This window comes from Mustela nigripes, chromosome 16, assembly GCF_022355385.1.
Source record: "Mustela nigripes isolate SB6536 chromosome 16, MUSNIG.SB6536, whole genome shotgun sequence".
NCBI classification, from domain to species: Eukaryota; Metazoa; Chordata; class Mammalia; order Carnivora; family Mustelidae; genus Mustela; species Mustela nigripes.
The window spans coordinates 17,701,733-17,716,733 of record NC_081572.1 but is presented as its reverse complement, the minus strand read 5'-3'; the positions used below and the strand labels follow the sequence as shown (position 1 = coordinate 17,716,733).

The 15,001-nt window shown below is 55.9% G+C and overlaps 1 protein-coding gene across 1 annotated transcript; it reads right to left on the bottom strand.

The window, feature by feature from the left end:
* Positions 1–7,196: 7,196 nt before the first annotated feature.
* On the bottom strand, positions 7,197–13,986 carry C1QL1 (complement C1q like 1). Its single transcript, XM_059378643.1, has 2 exons — positions 13,301–13,986; positions 7,197–7,879 (listed from the first exon to the last, which is right to left on the bottom strand). The coding sequence occupies exons 1-2, from the start codon at positions 13,895–13,897 to the stop codon at positions 7,700–7,702; spliced, it is 777 nt and encodes a 258-aa protein (XP_059234626.1). The 5' UTR covers positions 13,898–13,986; the 3' UTR covers positions 7,197–7,699.
* Between the last annotated feature and the right edge of the window lie 1,015 nt (positions 13,987–15,001).

Below are 15,001 nucleotides of genomic sequence, written 5' to 3'. Positions count from 1 at the left end.
GAATACAATGAACTGATTGTTGAATACGAGACTTGGCCCCTTAGAGCACCACTGTCTACATCCTTCATAACCGCCTGTTTCTTGGATTCCGGTAGGCCAACCTCATGCTGATCCTCAACACTGGAGGTTGTGGAGGTCAAAGAGAGAGCCCTGCATTGAAATCAGGGAGCTTGGTTTCAGCCACAATTAGTGCCGAGACCTCGGAAGTGTCAGTTTACTCATCCATAAAATGGGGTGATTACCCTGCCCTTCCTTCTCACCTAACACAGCACGTATGTGAAAGTCCTCCAAACCCCCAGCATTTGGAAGGGGATAGCTTTGTATGAATCTGATCAGGATGAAACAGGTGGTGGCCGCCAGGAGCTTGCCAGTTTCATTCGCCTGATCTGTCCCCACCCTGGGACAATGAGCAGGTCTGAGGTATGTGAGAGGCTAGGAAGCAAAATTCCCTCAAGAGAGTGGAGTCACTGTTTAATACCCGGTTGATTTGACCCAGACTCTTCATTCACCTACCTGGACCTCCCTTGCCCGATACACAATGGATTAGCTGGATTAGCTTTGTTGTTTTGGGGGAGAATAAAAAGAAAACAACGGAAAGGTGCTGTCACTGTAAAGCTACAAGAAAACCAGGGTATTCTTGCCATCTGCACTACCCAAGAGAAATACAACTGTTGAAGAACAGATTCCAGTTTAGGGGTCCCCTCCCCTCTCACAGGGGTAGGCGTTTTTTTAAAAAGATTTTATTTATTTATTTGATAGAGAGATCACAAGTAGGCAGAGAGGCAGGTGGGGGGTGGGGGAAGCAGGCTCCCTGCTGAGCAGAGAGCCCAATGTGGGGCTGGATCCCAGGATCCTGAGATCGTGACCTAAGCCCAAGGCAGAGGTTTAACCCACTGAGCCACCCAGGTACCCCAGGGGTATGCATGCATTTTAACAGAGGTTCAGGGTGTAGTTAAGGGCTTGGGGTCCCCAGGAGCCACCAAGAGAACAAGTTCCTCTTGTGTCCTTGTCAGACAGGTCTTACCTTGGTCCATTTCTGGTTTGGATAATGAGCTGGAGAAGGTGAGGCGAGGCAGAGGGCAGAGGCTGTCCCGGCTGTGGGCAATGGGAAGGGGACACTTTGCTTGTTGCAAAGATTAGAAATAATGCAAGTATAGCACACTGCAGACATTCGGTGAAATGGTCATAGCTGTTCTTGTGTTCATTCTTCCAATAAGTATTTATTGGTGGGCCCAGAAGATAGAGTGGAGAGTGATAAACGCCACCTCCTACCTTCATGGAGCTTGCCAGTCTATGGGAGAAAATAGACAATTAAGCAAGTACTAAAAACGATGTGATATATGGACTATAACGAGAACAATAGAGGGGGTTGGGGGGAAGTGGCATGCAAGTTGAAGCAAAAGGAGCTGTTCTTTGGATCTCAGAAGTCTCTTTGCAGGCAAGAGAGTCAACGGAGTCCGTGATGCTGAGAAGACTTGGTAGGGCATGCCCAGGCCCACCTTAGGGAATAAAAATGGAAAACCCCTGGGTCCTATGCTACAGATGTTGATAAAGGGAGATTAGCCTGGCTTGGGCCTAATCCGAATTTCGAGGCCTAGAACCCAGATGTGAGGGTTAGGTGAAGAATTTTTGCCCTCTATGGTGGCAGGTGTTTCTGAACTGATATGGCCAATATGCTGTGAAAGGCGACAGGCTCTCTGCTCCTGTGAGGTGTGTGGATATCTTACGCTCTGCAACAGGCAAGACCCCCCACCCTATGTGCCCAGAGGAGGCCGGGGGCGGGGGGCACTCCTTTCAACCGCACCCTTCTCACTGCCGGTCCTTTGCACGCAGGCGTGGCAGTCGCTGCATCAGATATAGAGCGATTTTAAAAGGTCCTTTAACCAAGTCCGAGACCTCGTTTAAGGTCTGGCCTAGCACGGAAGTCAAGCGCAATGAGGATTGAAAAGTGTCCCCTCCTTTTATCAACAAGAAGGTCCTCATAGGTGGCCTTGGCAGGAGCAGTTTCAGAGAAGGGCAGCAGCCGGAGAGGGAGGTGAGAAAGGAGTAACTACTCTTTTAAGGCATCTGGCTGTCCAGGGGAGCAGAGGAAGGAGGCGGAGGCTGGAGGGAGATGTGCGGTCAAGGGAGGATTTTTAAGGAGCCGCGTAAATGATGACGGAAGGGGCTAGATACTGAGGGAGCTGCTGAAGAGTAAGAAGAGCTGTGAGGATCAGTTAGAAGTCCCCAAAAAGGTGGGAGATACAGTGATCAACCACTCCTATTAGCCTAGCTGGGACTGAGGGGTTTACCAGAATACGGGACTTCCGGTTTGAAAACCAGGACATTCTTGGGCATACAAGGACAGATTTGGTCATCCTGATGGGGGAGGGGGGGCTTGGATGCAGAGCACAGGGGCAGGCTGGGCCTTGGAAGGGGGGAACCGCTCTCCCATGGAGGCAATGGGGGGAGAGGAGAGGCCCAGATGCAGAGAATTTTGTGGATTTTACAGTAGAAATTGGTGGGAGGTAGGAGATATGATCACCCATTGGTAATTAGCTTCAGGCCTGACACATAATGGGTCCTCAGTGAAACTGGCAGGAGGGATTAGAAAATGGATGGATCGGGGGCAGGTGTCACAGGTTGGGTCCTCTGTGGAGCAGACTCTGAGGCAGGGATCATGGGGCGGGAAGTTTACTGGGGTGTGCTGTTGGAACGAACAGGTGTGGAAGAGAAGGAAGGGAAGCGGGACTGGGCAGAGGGTTTCTTGGGTGTCTCTTGGAATCCACACAAACAAGGACCTGACCCACTGAAGATGTTCAGTAATGTTGGAACAAGCAGAGCAAGTAGAGACAGGCGGACCACGGCCTCGAGATATCCCTGTGTTCTCATCCCCAAACGGAGGCCATAGAACAGAAGGTGGGGGTTGGGGGAGGTGGGGGAGAGTCCACGTGGGACACAGGATAACTCAGCACGCCTTTTCTCAACACTTAGCTCCACATCTTGGGTACCCCCAGCAGACCCTTTCCCTAGGGCCCCACATTCGCTTTGGGGTTACCGGGGTGGGCGAACACCTTCATCTTCTTCTATGATCATCATCACCATCCCAGGCATTGAAGTGCCACCAAAAGATGTTTAAATCACAGGACTCAGGGGACTTGGGTGGTCATGCTAGTAATGCATTTGCATTTTGCTTTATAACTTAGGAAAACAGGTTCTTAAGGCACTATCTCACAACGATCCTTCAAGTAGATATTTTGACTGGCCCCGTTATATAGATGAGGAAACCGGGGCTCACAGAGGTCACATGTCTTTTCCAGAAACACCGAGCCTGGCCAGGACTTGAACCCACTTCTTCTGTCTCCACTTGCTCCATGTCTACTGTTTTCTGCTGTCTCTGAACCAACCTGAGCAATCCTTGCTCCCTCTCGGGGTCTCCGTTTTCCCGGCTGTGGAATAAGGAGTCACCCATTCGGTGGTTTTGATTCTCAGTGGATGGGACAAATGGGGAGCACGTTGAAAGCAGGTAGTTCCCCCCTTTTCCCCTCCAGCCCCCAGCTGCCACCTCTCAGGAACCCTGCTCCCCCTCCCAGTTCCCCACATGTGCAGACTCTTCACTTCCACTTTATTATCACCTCATTTGTAGGATTTTAAGGTTTGTTACTTGGAAGGGAGCGGGGAGCTCACACCTCCAGTTCCGCTTTTCAAATATACCTTCATTGCTTGTGAAAATAATCTTATTAACAGCATCTAACCTGCTACAGCTTATGGGGGCACTCAGATAAATAAATGCTGAAGGAACCAGGGCAGGGGAAATAGCACGGCTAGCTGGGATAGTGCGGCCTTTGGACCCCTGGGATTTTCTGCTGGCCCTTGGGGTCCTGTGAGTGTCGCGAGAACGCAGGTGAGGCCCCGGGAGCCTGGAGCAATCGGCTGTCTTCTCTGGGCCCTTGCCTCCTGCCTCCTCCTCTGGCGTTCAGAGATCCTCCGGGGAAACAGCTCCCATGCCTCCGTAGCTCCCCTGTCTCCTGGATGCTTGTCCGGGATTGATTCTCCGGGCAGCTCCCCCTCCGAGCAGTAAATGGAATATCGGTTACCAGGAGTGAGGCGGGAGGCAATTAACCCCCAGACCTCGCCATGGCAGATGTGTTTGTAGCAAGCTGATGCGGCGAGCTGAGCGCACCTGCCTTACCGTCCTGCAAGTCATCCAATTAGGACGGTCCCCAGCGGTGGGCTCCTGCTGTCCCCTCTGGTGCCCATGACCCCAGAAAGCAGGGCAGCCCCAGCCCCTAGGGCTAGCAGCTCGCTGGGCACAGGATGGCCTACCGTTCCTTGTGTGGGTGAGCTCCAGGCCCACCTCCATCCTCGCACCCCCTGGCAGGGACATTATTCATTAATTAATCACACATCTTTCTAAAGGGGAGGCAGTCTGGGGAGCTTTCTTCCTTCCTCCAGAGTGGGACCGCCATTCTGCCTGGGCAGCCTCCTTTCTACCACCTAGCCAGCCCTGCCCTCCTGGAATGATCTTGTGCCAGAAAGCCCTTGACTAAGAAGGGGGAGAGACACAGGCCCTGCTTTCAGGGAGCCCCCAGTCTGAGGGGAGACACAGCTCTCAGAGACCCCCCTAGCTAGATAAAGAGACAGAGTTTGTCCTTCAGGGAACCCCCAGTCCCAGGGGCTGATTTAGAATGCCCTCGTTTAATAGGAAAAGCAGTATCTACCCTCAGAGCCACTGAGAGGAAAGCCACAATCTCTGCATCTAGAACCCCCCCCCCCAATCCTGGTCTTAGTGAAGATACACACCTTACCCTCTACTTGTTCAAAAACACTGTCTTTAAGGACCCCCAGTCTGATGGAGGACACAGAGATCTTGCCTTCAGGAAGCTTCTCATTTCTGATGGTGAAGACACAGTCCTTGTCCTCGGGTATCTCAAGTCTGAGAGGAAACAAAACAAAACAGACTTTGCCCTTGGGGATGCCCTGTCTGATGGGGGAGACACTTTCCTAATGGTTCCCCTGTGGTTGAGATGTTGCCTGAGTGACTTTGGGTATTCCAGGTGCCCTGCAAAGGAAAAGAAGCACTTGGCTTCCGTCCAGTCCTTGTTATGCCACACACTTGCTGCATGACCATGGGCAAGTCACAGATTTTCATCAGACTGTGATTTTCTCATCTGCAAAATGGAGATATGAGGCCCATCTCTCAAAATGACATGAGGATCTTCTGGTCACCAGAAATCAAAGCAAACAAGCCAGCCATGCACTCCCTACAGAAATGATTAACACGCTTTTTACTGTAGCAGAGGTCCCAGACCAGTCCTTGTTGTCTCTGGGGAGGGGTGGGGAGCCCTCCCAGGCATGTGGCTGTGTGATTCCAGGCAAATGTGGCCATTAAAGAATCACAGGGGGCTGTGGGTGGCACTGGGGGCAGGGGGAAGCGCCTTCTAATCTAATCACTTTTCCCGAGGAGACTCTCATTCCAGCCAGACCTGCCAGGGGTTTTATTGGGTTTGTGGGGACCCGCGGATTTCAATCTCCAGACCCCACAGGGAAGGAACAAGCATTAAGCTAATTTTATTAAATGGCCACAGCTGGCAGTAGGGGGACGTAGGGGAGAGAAGGCAGAATAAAGAAAGTCATTCAAGACTGCCAGCCATGACAAGGGTCCATACATAGGGCCTCACTGGGAAGGAGGCAACCCCTCCTTCCTGTCTCTCCAGCTGAGCCGGCTGGGGGAGGGGAGGCCAGATGGGACTTTTCCTCAATATAGAGCCTTGGGACTCTCCAAGAGGCTCACCCCAGGATTGCTGCCCAGCACAGATGCCTGTAAGTACACCAAGCTTCTGTAGGGCGGGGGTGGGAGTGGAAGGGCTGGGCCCAGCAGGGACAGAGCTGCCTCAAAGCCATTCTTCTCCAATTCTGCTTTAAGTATCCCAAACCTTTATGAAGTATGGCGTCCCGACGAAGAGCAAGGCCTTTGGTTCAAATACTGACATTGGCCTTTTCCTAGCTCTGTGACCCTGGCAAGTTATTAACCTCTGTCAGTTTCCCGATCTGAAATGGGTAAGATAACAGTGCCCATGTCATTGGACATGGGAGCATTTCCTGCCAGCCCACCCCCCCCACCTACATATCTATGAGATAGATAGTATCCATAAGGTTGTCATGTGGTACCTCACACAGACTGGGTACTCTCTAAATCTTAGCTCCTCCTTTTTTTTTTTTTTTAAAAGAGTTATTCATATATTTGAGTGAGAGAGCACGCGCATGAGTCAGAGTGGGGGAGGGAGAAGCAAGGGGAGGGGGAGAAGAGAATCCCAAGCAGCCTCCATGCCCAGGGCTCAATGTGGGGCTCGATCCCAGGACCCCGAGATCATGACCTGAGCTGAAACCAAGAGTCCGGTGCTTAACCGACTATGTCCCCCAGGTGTCCCTGAGTATCAGTTATTATTATTTAGCAATGTCCTAATGCCAACTGTTGTGGGTCCCAGTTATAGGAGGGGAGGTCGGCTGGGGCAGGACAAGGAGAACTCGGTGTGTTGTCTGGAGCCGGGCTTCTGGGATTTGAGTGCAGTCACAGAACTTAGTGACTATGTCACATGAAGCAAGATATTTGACCTCCCTGGAAGAAGAACAAAATCTACTCACCCAGCTTCTCAGGGCTCTCAGGATGGTTGAGTGAGAGGCCATTACTGGAAGTGCTGTGCGAGCTTTCAGTGACGTAGAAATAATAAAAGCTGCGTTTATTGGACACAGACATGATACCTCTCGAATCCTCCTCAGTCACGCAAGGTGAGTCTTGTCACTTAAATTTTATGAGAAAACTGAGGCCCAGAGGTGAAGCGCTTGGGCCAAAGTCAACCAGTTTTCGGTGCAAAGTGTGTTCCTGTCATTGCTGTCACTAACCCAGAACTGAAAGAGGAGGGACTTGCCCAAGATCACAGACAGTGGTACCGGACCGAGAACCGGGGTGTCCCAGTTGAGACCTTGCTGATGGCGCTTTCAAGGACAAACAAATGGAACTTTTCTGCCATGGAAGGTGATGATGGAACTGGGCTGCTTCCCATTTCTGCTACCCAGGCTGGAGCAGCTCAGATTCTAGCACCTGGCTGCCCCCAGATCCATGGGAAACTTCCATCAGACCCCTTTCCTTTCTGGAAGAGGGCAGGGTTTGTGGTCCCCTCCTGCAACTCCTCTCCAGGGCACAGACGCAAAGCCAGCGGGGTGGAATTGTTTTTATTAGAGCTTTGGTCAGACGGGGCGCAGCCGGGCTGGGGCTTTAGCAGGTGCTGGGACGCCATCCGGCCCCAACCCACCCCTCTCCCAGGAGGCGCCACCCCGGAGCCGGAGGGCAGCTCATCGGAGCACGGGAAGGGTCCCCGCCGAGACCTGTCCCCACTCTGGGGCCGGCTGGTGAGCAGGGTGGGCCATAAAGAGTCCTATAGTACAAATGTACAGCGCGAGCCGGGGCGAGGGCTGTAGACACCGCCTCCGGCGGACCGGGACGGGGCGCGCTCTGGACCCGGCTCTGCGGCGAGCCCGCAGGAGAGCCTAGCCTTCGGCCGGGGCGGTGGTGAGGGCGGGCCGGGGGGCGTCATAGCCGGGATGGGCCCGCAGCCGGGGCTGGGCAGAGAGGGGTTGGGTGGTCCTCAGCCAGCCGGGAGGGGAGTCCCGGGCAGGGGTGTGGGCGGACGGACACGGGACCGAGAGGGGCGCGGGGAGCTCAGTCGGAGTAGATGATGAAGCCCGAGAATGTGCTGTATTTGTTGCTGTTGCCGCCGTGCGCTTTGCCTCCGTCCAGCTTGATGAAGACCTCGTCGCCCGCGTCCAGGTGCAGGATCACGCTGTTGCTGGCGTAGTCGTAGTTCTGGTCTGCGTCCTGGGCTATGGCGCTGGCCCGCACCTGCGGGGGGGCGGTTAGGGGTGGTGTGTGTGAGATGGTAGGGGGGAGGAGGGAGAGAAGTAGGGTCGTGGAGGGAGGGGGACTGTCAGAGGTACAGCAGCCACGGGAGGGTGGGGGCAGCGGATCTTGGAGGCCCTCAAAGCCCCGCCTTCAGCTCTCAGCCGGCTTCTCTCCCATCACCCCCACCTCCCCCTCCAATGCTAACTGCGTGTTTTGGTACCGGGTTCTAGAGGAGCCCAGGATTTCTAGGGCTGGTGTCATCTGGATCTGAATTAGGAATCGAGGTGGAGTTGGCCTCCTTAATGCCTCTAGGTCTTTCCCTCTGGCCTGCTGAGGCCCTCAACAATGCCTCCAGGATGTCCCAGCCTGGACCACCCTCCTTGCAAAGAGGAATTCTCTGGAATACTAGCTGATGGAGGACCACCCCTTCTCTCCTTATCATTCCTTCCTTTCTGCTTTAACTGTAGCAATAATGCCTTACTTTTCAGCCATACCCACCTGTGCTTGCATCAGTGGATGGACACAAGGGTGCTCCTTGGCCCCAAAGGCCAGGTGGCTAGACAAACGCTAGGCTGCTACTAAGCAACCACCCTAGCACCAGAACCCAATCTTTCAACTCGCGTCGGTAGTTCATTCTGGAGTCTTTCACAGTGGAGCAGTGAGAGGGAAGTCCTGGTAATTACTTCCCCTCCCAAGGCTCAGTTTGAGCCTGCATCCTGGTCTCCAAAGAGCTATTGCTAAATAGCCCTAGACTATTACCACCACCACCACTCCACCGACAGAGGACTTCTGGCTCCTCTTATCTCTCACCCCAGGGTGGTAGAAAGGAAGTAGGTGGGAAGAAGAGACATCCAGGTTTTACATCTTTCTGTGACCCTCAGTCTGATCTGATATCCTTGCTGTCCTTGTTTTGGTGGGGGAGGGAGGGACAGGCAGGACAGTGAACAAGAGAGCCCCAGCCTTTGGGTGTGAAGCCTGCTGTCACTCTTGGGGGCTCTAACTATAATCATAAGATATCGAGGGTGGGCGGTGGCGGTGGGCAAATTCCCTCAAGGCATGCCTCTTCCACAACTGAGGCAACCCAAGGCCTGAGCCATAGGATCTGGGGCCTCTCCAGGATATCCTGGGTGGAGAACGGTAAGAGAGGGGCCATCTCCAAGGTGCAGGCTTGTGTTGAGGGGTTCCCTCAGCCCGGCTCCTCAACAGCCCCTCTCCACCCTGCCCCTACCGTGAAGGCAGCTCTCCCCCAAGGGCTGAGAGTCTGGCCTGGCCACAGGCAAATAAGAGGAAGGGCCCCATCTCCTTCCTGGGCGGGCGGCAGAATTGCCAGGTCCGCTGGGCCACAGTTGCTGACTCAGCAATATGTCCGCAACAGGAGGACTCCATGCATTTGCATGCGGTCTGCCATTTAAAGTCCAGATCCTTCCAGCCCCTTCCCTCCTCTCAGGGAAGGCACTGTTTGGGGGGCACTCAGCTAGGAAAGCTCGCAATTCAGCCAAAGGGAGAGAAAATCAAACAAGGGGAAGGCGCTGTCTGTCTAGAAGTTCAGTTTTTCTGTTTAGAAAATGGATAAGAAGATCCCGCCTCACCACTGCAACCTTTATAAAAGCCTTTGGTGGTGGTGAACAAAATTTTAATCTTGATGGGGCTTTTGTGCTACTAGGCAAGTGCTCAAAGCAAGCAGCCAACTTCTGTATTGTTCCCTGGGCCCTAATCCTCATAGTATTTATTATTACACATGCATTTCATTATCTTTGCTAATAAATTACTACTAATAACAATTATTTTTATTACCCAGATTAATTTAGCCTTAACTCATTAAAACAATGTGCTTCTTAATAGCCAAATCCATCAGAATAGAGTCATCTGTCATCAGGGTTCTCCTGGTGATGTGACAGGCATCAGAACAGTTACGCTTATGTTTATTATTTATTCATCACCATGATTGTTGCTGTGATTATCCTAATTATCCATGGAGGCAGGGAGAATTTATGCCCCTCCATCCTTAGATGGTGGGGGATCCAGGAACAGAACCCAGGGGTCCTGATTCTCTGCCTGCGACTGGAAACGGTGGAGGCATCCAACTCCTCCTGGGGGCCAAGGGGAAATTTGGGGACTGGAGGTTGCCATGGAAGCAGGAAAGCAAGTCTGGGACTTGTCGCGAGGGGGTGCTGTAGAATCACCTCTGTGAGTGCTTTCCGAAGGGAAACTGAGGCAGTGGTCTGACCAGGGCCCTGACAGGAGGAGGGGGAGAACCCAGAAAGCATGCCCCTGCCCCCGGGTCATGCTGCGGTGTCAGAGGTGCAGGAAGGGCTCCCACAGGCAGCCCACCGGGCTCGCTGGGGACATGTGCTGCCACGCACTGACAGGGTCCCTACTGTGCTAGGCACAGAGGTCTGCACCGTGAAAGGTATTCAAGGCTAGAAAAGGACAGCAGGAGCCCCTCTCCCACTGTTGGGCTCCAGTGAGGCCTTTCCACGGGATTCTTCAACTGCTACACTACGCCCCCCAGGCTCTGTCTGAGCCCTTCCCCATTTGTAATACACACACCTTCCCAAAGCCCCTGCCCTGGACGGTTTGCACCCTGGCCATGGGCCCTGGCCCATTCCCACACAGTCCACTCTCCCAGCCCAGTTTATTAGTTTCCTATCTTCCCTGACCCATCTGAACCGGGGACCCTTGAGGCAGCTGCGGGGAGCTTACCTCACTCAGGTAACCCCCAACTTAGAGCCCCTTCCTGGGGCTCCTCAAATCCCATGTCCTAATGACCAGGGCTTGGTGCTATCAGGCTGTGCAGTGGTGACTCAGGCTCCCCTTAGGGAGAGGGACTGGTGGCAAGGATGAGGGAGGCAGGGGGCCTTGTACCAGGCAGAAAGGTAGTGTCCCCTCCCCCTGTCTTGCCAGGGAACAATTTCAGCTCAGCTTCCTTGAGGAAATTCTGGAAGCTTTTCTGCAGGCGGGGAGCCAGAAAGGAAAAGCACAGAGCCCAGCATTGCTGGTCTTGAAGTCAATTGAGGCAGAAGCCCCTCTGTTCTGTTCCCATCCATTGCCTAGGGCCGTGCTTCCTTCTCTGCTCACTTGAATGTCCTCTTCTACCTCTAAGGCGGACTTTTCCTACACTTGATCTTCTTATTTTCTCTCTAGACATGTCTCCTTATCTTGGGGACTGCCCCAGGTTTGCCGTCTTCTCCCTTGACCAGGTTGGTCTGAGTTGGGGCAGGGCCCACTGAATCATTCCCTCCAGCTAACACGTTTGGGGACAGGAGTCGCCAGCTGGGCTCCCAGTCCTCCTTTAACACACTAATTGCTGGGGTGTGTTGTCGTGTGGTTGCCACTATGCCCCCTGCACAGACCGCGAGGTCCCAGAGGGCAGGTGGAGCTGCCCCCTGGCTACCTAGCTCTGAACCTGGCACCCAGTAGGGTTCAAAATGAATATGGGGGATGACTCGAGAGATTGAATGAGTCTCTTGAGCTATCTGGAAAGACAAGTCACAAAGGATGTAGGGGAAAGGGGGTGTAGACCCCCTTTTTTGTGTGTGGAGGGGATGGTTTGAGTAACTGTTAAAATGCTGGGTCTGTGAAACCGTTAAAAACTAGTAGGAAAAAGCCACCTGCTTTTTCCTACTAGCCTGGGGTCCCATCTCCCATGAGCACCTCCTTGTGAGGCTCTGCGAATGCCTTGCCCCTACTGACAGGGAAAGGAGAGCCTTTGAGACAGTTTCACCTCCCAGTGACTAAAGCAAGTGCCCCTGTCCAAGGACACATCACCTGCAGGGCCACCTCTTGCCTCATCTCTAGGGCCCTGCTGCAACCTTCCCAGGTCGCGCAAGGTCTAGGGCCCACTGGGGGTCTGGTGACCAGCTCCTTCTCCAGGCAAAATGGGCCCTCAGTCCCCTGAAACCTCAGCTCGGGGCCAGCCCAAACTTTCTTTGGGAAAGGAAGACATTCCATTGATGAAGGTGACATTGCTGCATCCCTTATAGGTGATTAATAAGGGGAATCATGGGGCTGTCTGCTGAGTGAGCCCTCACTGGACACTGAGGCCTCCCATTGGGTCAGGAACCAAGGACAAAGAGGAGAGATGCAGGAAGCCTGACAGACACAAGTGGGAGAGAGACACTCAAGGAATAAAGAGGGGTGTGAAGCCCAGGGAAAGAAGCCAGAAACCCCAGAGAGGCAGATAGGACTGGCGGACACAGGAGAGAGCCAGGGACGAGAGAGTAGGCAAAGAGGCAGGCAGGAGAAAAAGAAGAGGGGGTAGACTTACAGGTGCCTTGTAATCGTTGCGCTTACTCCCATGCCTGTCCTTTCCCCCACGCCCAAGCCAGGCTCTGCCTCAGGGTAATACTGCAGTGGGAAGGGTTCCAACAGGGTCTTGGGTCCCAGGCGTGGGAGATTCCTTCCCAACTCCCACCTCCTAGCTTTACTCCAGACCCTTGCTAGTCTCCTTCTTCCACGGGAATGCTCTGCCTCACCCTCCCACCCCAACCCATCCCCATGAGCGGGGAGTGCCCTAGGCCACTATGGTCTAGGAGCTCTGGAAAGGGAGGGTGTATCAAAAGGGAAGGCAGCTGGGCAAAATTGTCACCCTGGGGCAGGGTTAGGTCGAGGTTGGTCCTGGAGGCGGGGGAGGCAGCAGTTTCTGAGAGCGCCATGCACTACCTCCCCAGTTCCCCGATCTGAGTGCAGGCTTGAGTCTCTGAGATGGGGATAGGGGACGAAGAGGATCCCCAGACACTCCTGGAGTCAGGAGCTGCAGCTGCATGATCCAGGGAGGGGGAGTTTCCACCTCTTTGCCCCGCCTCAGGAGGAAAAACTTTTCCCCCCAGGCTGCTTTCTTATGCCTGCCCCTCTAACGCAGCGGGCAGCCACTGGGATGTCCCCGGGTTTTGCAAGGGTGTCGATTGGCCCAGGGGTCCCCTCAGGGTCAGAGGCTGTATTGCAGCTAAGGCTTTGCGCCCCTGGCTCCCTTTGCCTCTGTGACCAAAACGTCTTGCTTTCTCGGCTTGCGCGCCTAGCGGTGCGCCTGGACGCCCGCGGGCGCCAGAGGCTGCCTTTCCTCAGAGCCCATCTTTGCCCTCCCCTAATCGCCCGCTGGTATCAACCACAGTCCCAGCTCCCAGATAGCGCATCCCAAGGGCCAAGCCCCCAAGCACCAGTCCGCGCCCCTGGGAGAGCTGCGCCCTCGTTATTTGGTTTTATCTCCCGCATTTCCATGCTGCGCGCGGGTGCCCAGCAGCGTCTGCCTTGCAGCCAGTGCCCAGGAGCAGAGGAGTTAGTGCCAACCGGTCCACCATTCCCGCATGTGATGCCTAAGCGGGGCCGCTGTAGGGTCTCCACCTGTGCCCGCTGGTACCCATACGTCCCGGGCTCCCTGGGTGCCCTGCCCCCAGGCCAGCCCCATGCCCCCGCCGGGCCCACCTGGCCGTTCTTGCAGAGGTCCGCCCACATACTGGTGCCGTCGCCGCCGCGCATGAGGACGTGGTAGGTGAAAAAGTAGGTGCCGGGAATGTTGCACGTAAACTTGCCGCTGGTCGCGTCGTAGTTGTTGCCTAGGTTGGTGACCACGTCGTCGAACTTGAGCACCTCGTAACCCTCGTGAGGGTTCTTGAGGCCAGCGTAAAAGGCCACGCGTGGCACCGTGGTGTAGGTGGCCGTGCTGATGGCGCCACTGCCTCCTGCACCCGGCAACCCGGGAGGGCCGGTCTTGCCCGGCTCACCCTTCTCCCCTGGTGGCCCCACAGGACCCGGAGGACCTGGGTCCCCAGGGGGCCCGGGGGGGCCCGGCTTGCCTGTGCGGCCCGGCTTCCCCTGGGGGCCCTGCACCAGCGTGGAAGGCGGGGGCGCGCCGCTCTGCTCGCTCAGGGCGTCGCCGCCGTCGGGCCGCGCGCCGGCGCCGGGGCCCCGCGCGGGGTAGGGGTCGCATACCATGCGGCAGGTGCCCAGCATCTCATAGTGGCCGTCCGGGCCCCCCGAGCTCACCAGCACGGGGATGAGCACCACCAGCACCAGCAGCATCACCACGCCCGCAGCGGCCGCCAGCAGCGTTTTCCGGCCGGCGCGGAGCCTGGGGAGCGCCGGGCCGCCCGGCCGCGCCGTCGGGGCAATGGTGCCGGCGGGCGGGGGGCGCGGGCAGGGCGCCCGCGCTCAAGGGCGGTCCGGCGGGGCTGCGGGCATGGGGCCGGGCCCGGAGCGCCGCGCTGCGCTGGATGCGCCGCCGAGCCCAGCCGCCGGCTCCTGCCTCGCGCCTCCCTCCCGCTGCGCGGCCGGACTGAGAGCCGCGGCGGCCGCGTCCTGCCGGGCTCCTCCCGCCTCCTAGCTCTCGAGCCACCGCCCCCTCCGCCCCGCCCCGCCCCACCAGCTTCGCGCGGCTCGGCGCCCGCGAGGGGTGGGGCTGTGGGAGGGGCCGGCACCTAATTGGGCCGCTGGTGGTAGGGCTCTGCCCACCGAGGGGGGCGGGGCCGCGGGAAGAAGGCCGGAGCCGGTAGAGGAGCCGGGAGGCTCAGGGAGCTAGAGACTGAGATTCGGAAATGGGGAGGATGCTAGAGTCTGAGAAACTGTAGAGTTTCCTACAGGGAAGGGGAGAGTAGGGGCCAAAGACCGAATGGAAGAGAGGGCCACAGAGAGAGCTAGAGAGCGCCGAGGGAGACGGAGAGGAGAGGCCTCGAGTGTTGGTTTTAAAGAAAATCAAGAAAATCGAGAGGAAAGCTCTAGGGGCCACCGCACGCAGGGGGTGGAGGCCGGGGTGGACGGTTCCCCAGTCTGCTGGGGACAAAGAGCAATTGAGGGGCGTATAGAGTGGGGAGCAAAAAGGGACAAGGAAGACGCTGAGAGGGAAGAAGCGTAGAAGGCAAAAGGAAGATGGGGAGGGGGCCATTCTGCATTCAGCCCTCCCAGACCACCCATTCAGGAGACCTGAGGGTCATGTGCCTGTCGGGGTGCCCGGTGAGATCCCGAGTAACTAACAGCCGCTACCCCTTCCCTTTTCTGGATCCTGGCTGTTCCCTGACGCCGTCTTCCTCCAGGAGGGGCGGGATCTTCTAGGCATGCCATCTTGCCTCTGCCCCTTCCTCACCGAGCTCCAGGCCAGACAAGGCTGCTTTTTTCCTGGGGGGGAGGGGT

Bases quoted from the DNA above. Each gene is read 5' to 3' on its own strand.
- C1QL1 (XM_059378643.1), bottom strand. From the start codon at position 13,897: ATGCTGCTGGTGCTGGTGGTGCTCATCCCCGTGCTGGTGAGCTCGGGG. The intron at 7,880-13,300 runs GTGGGCCCGGCG...GCCCCCCCGCAG, and splicing joins ACCTCTGCAAGAACGGCCAG to GTGCGGGCCAGCGCCATAGC.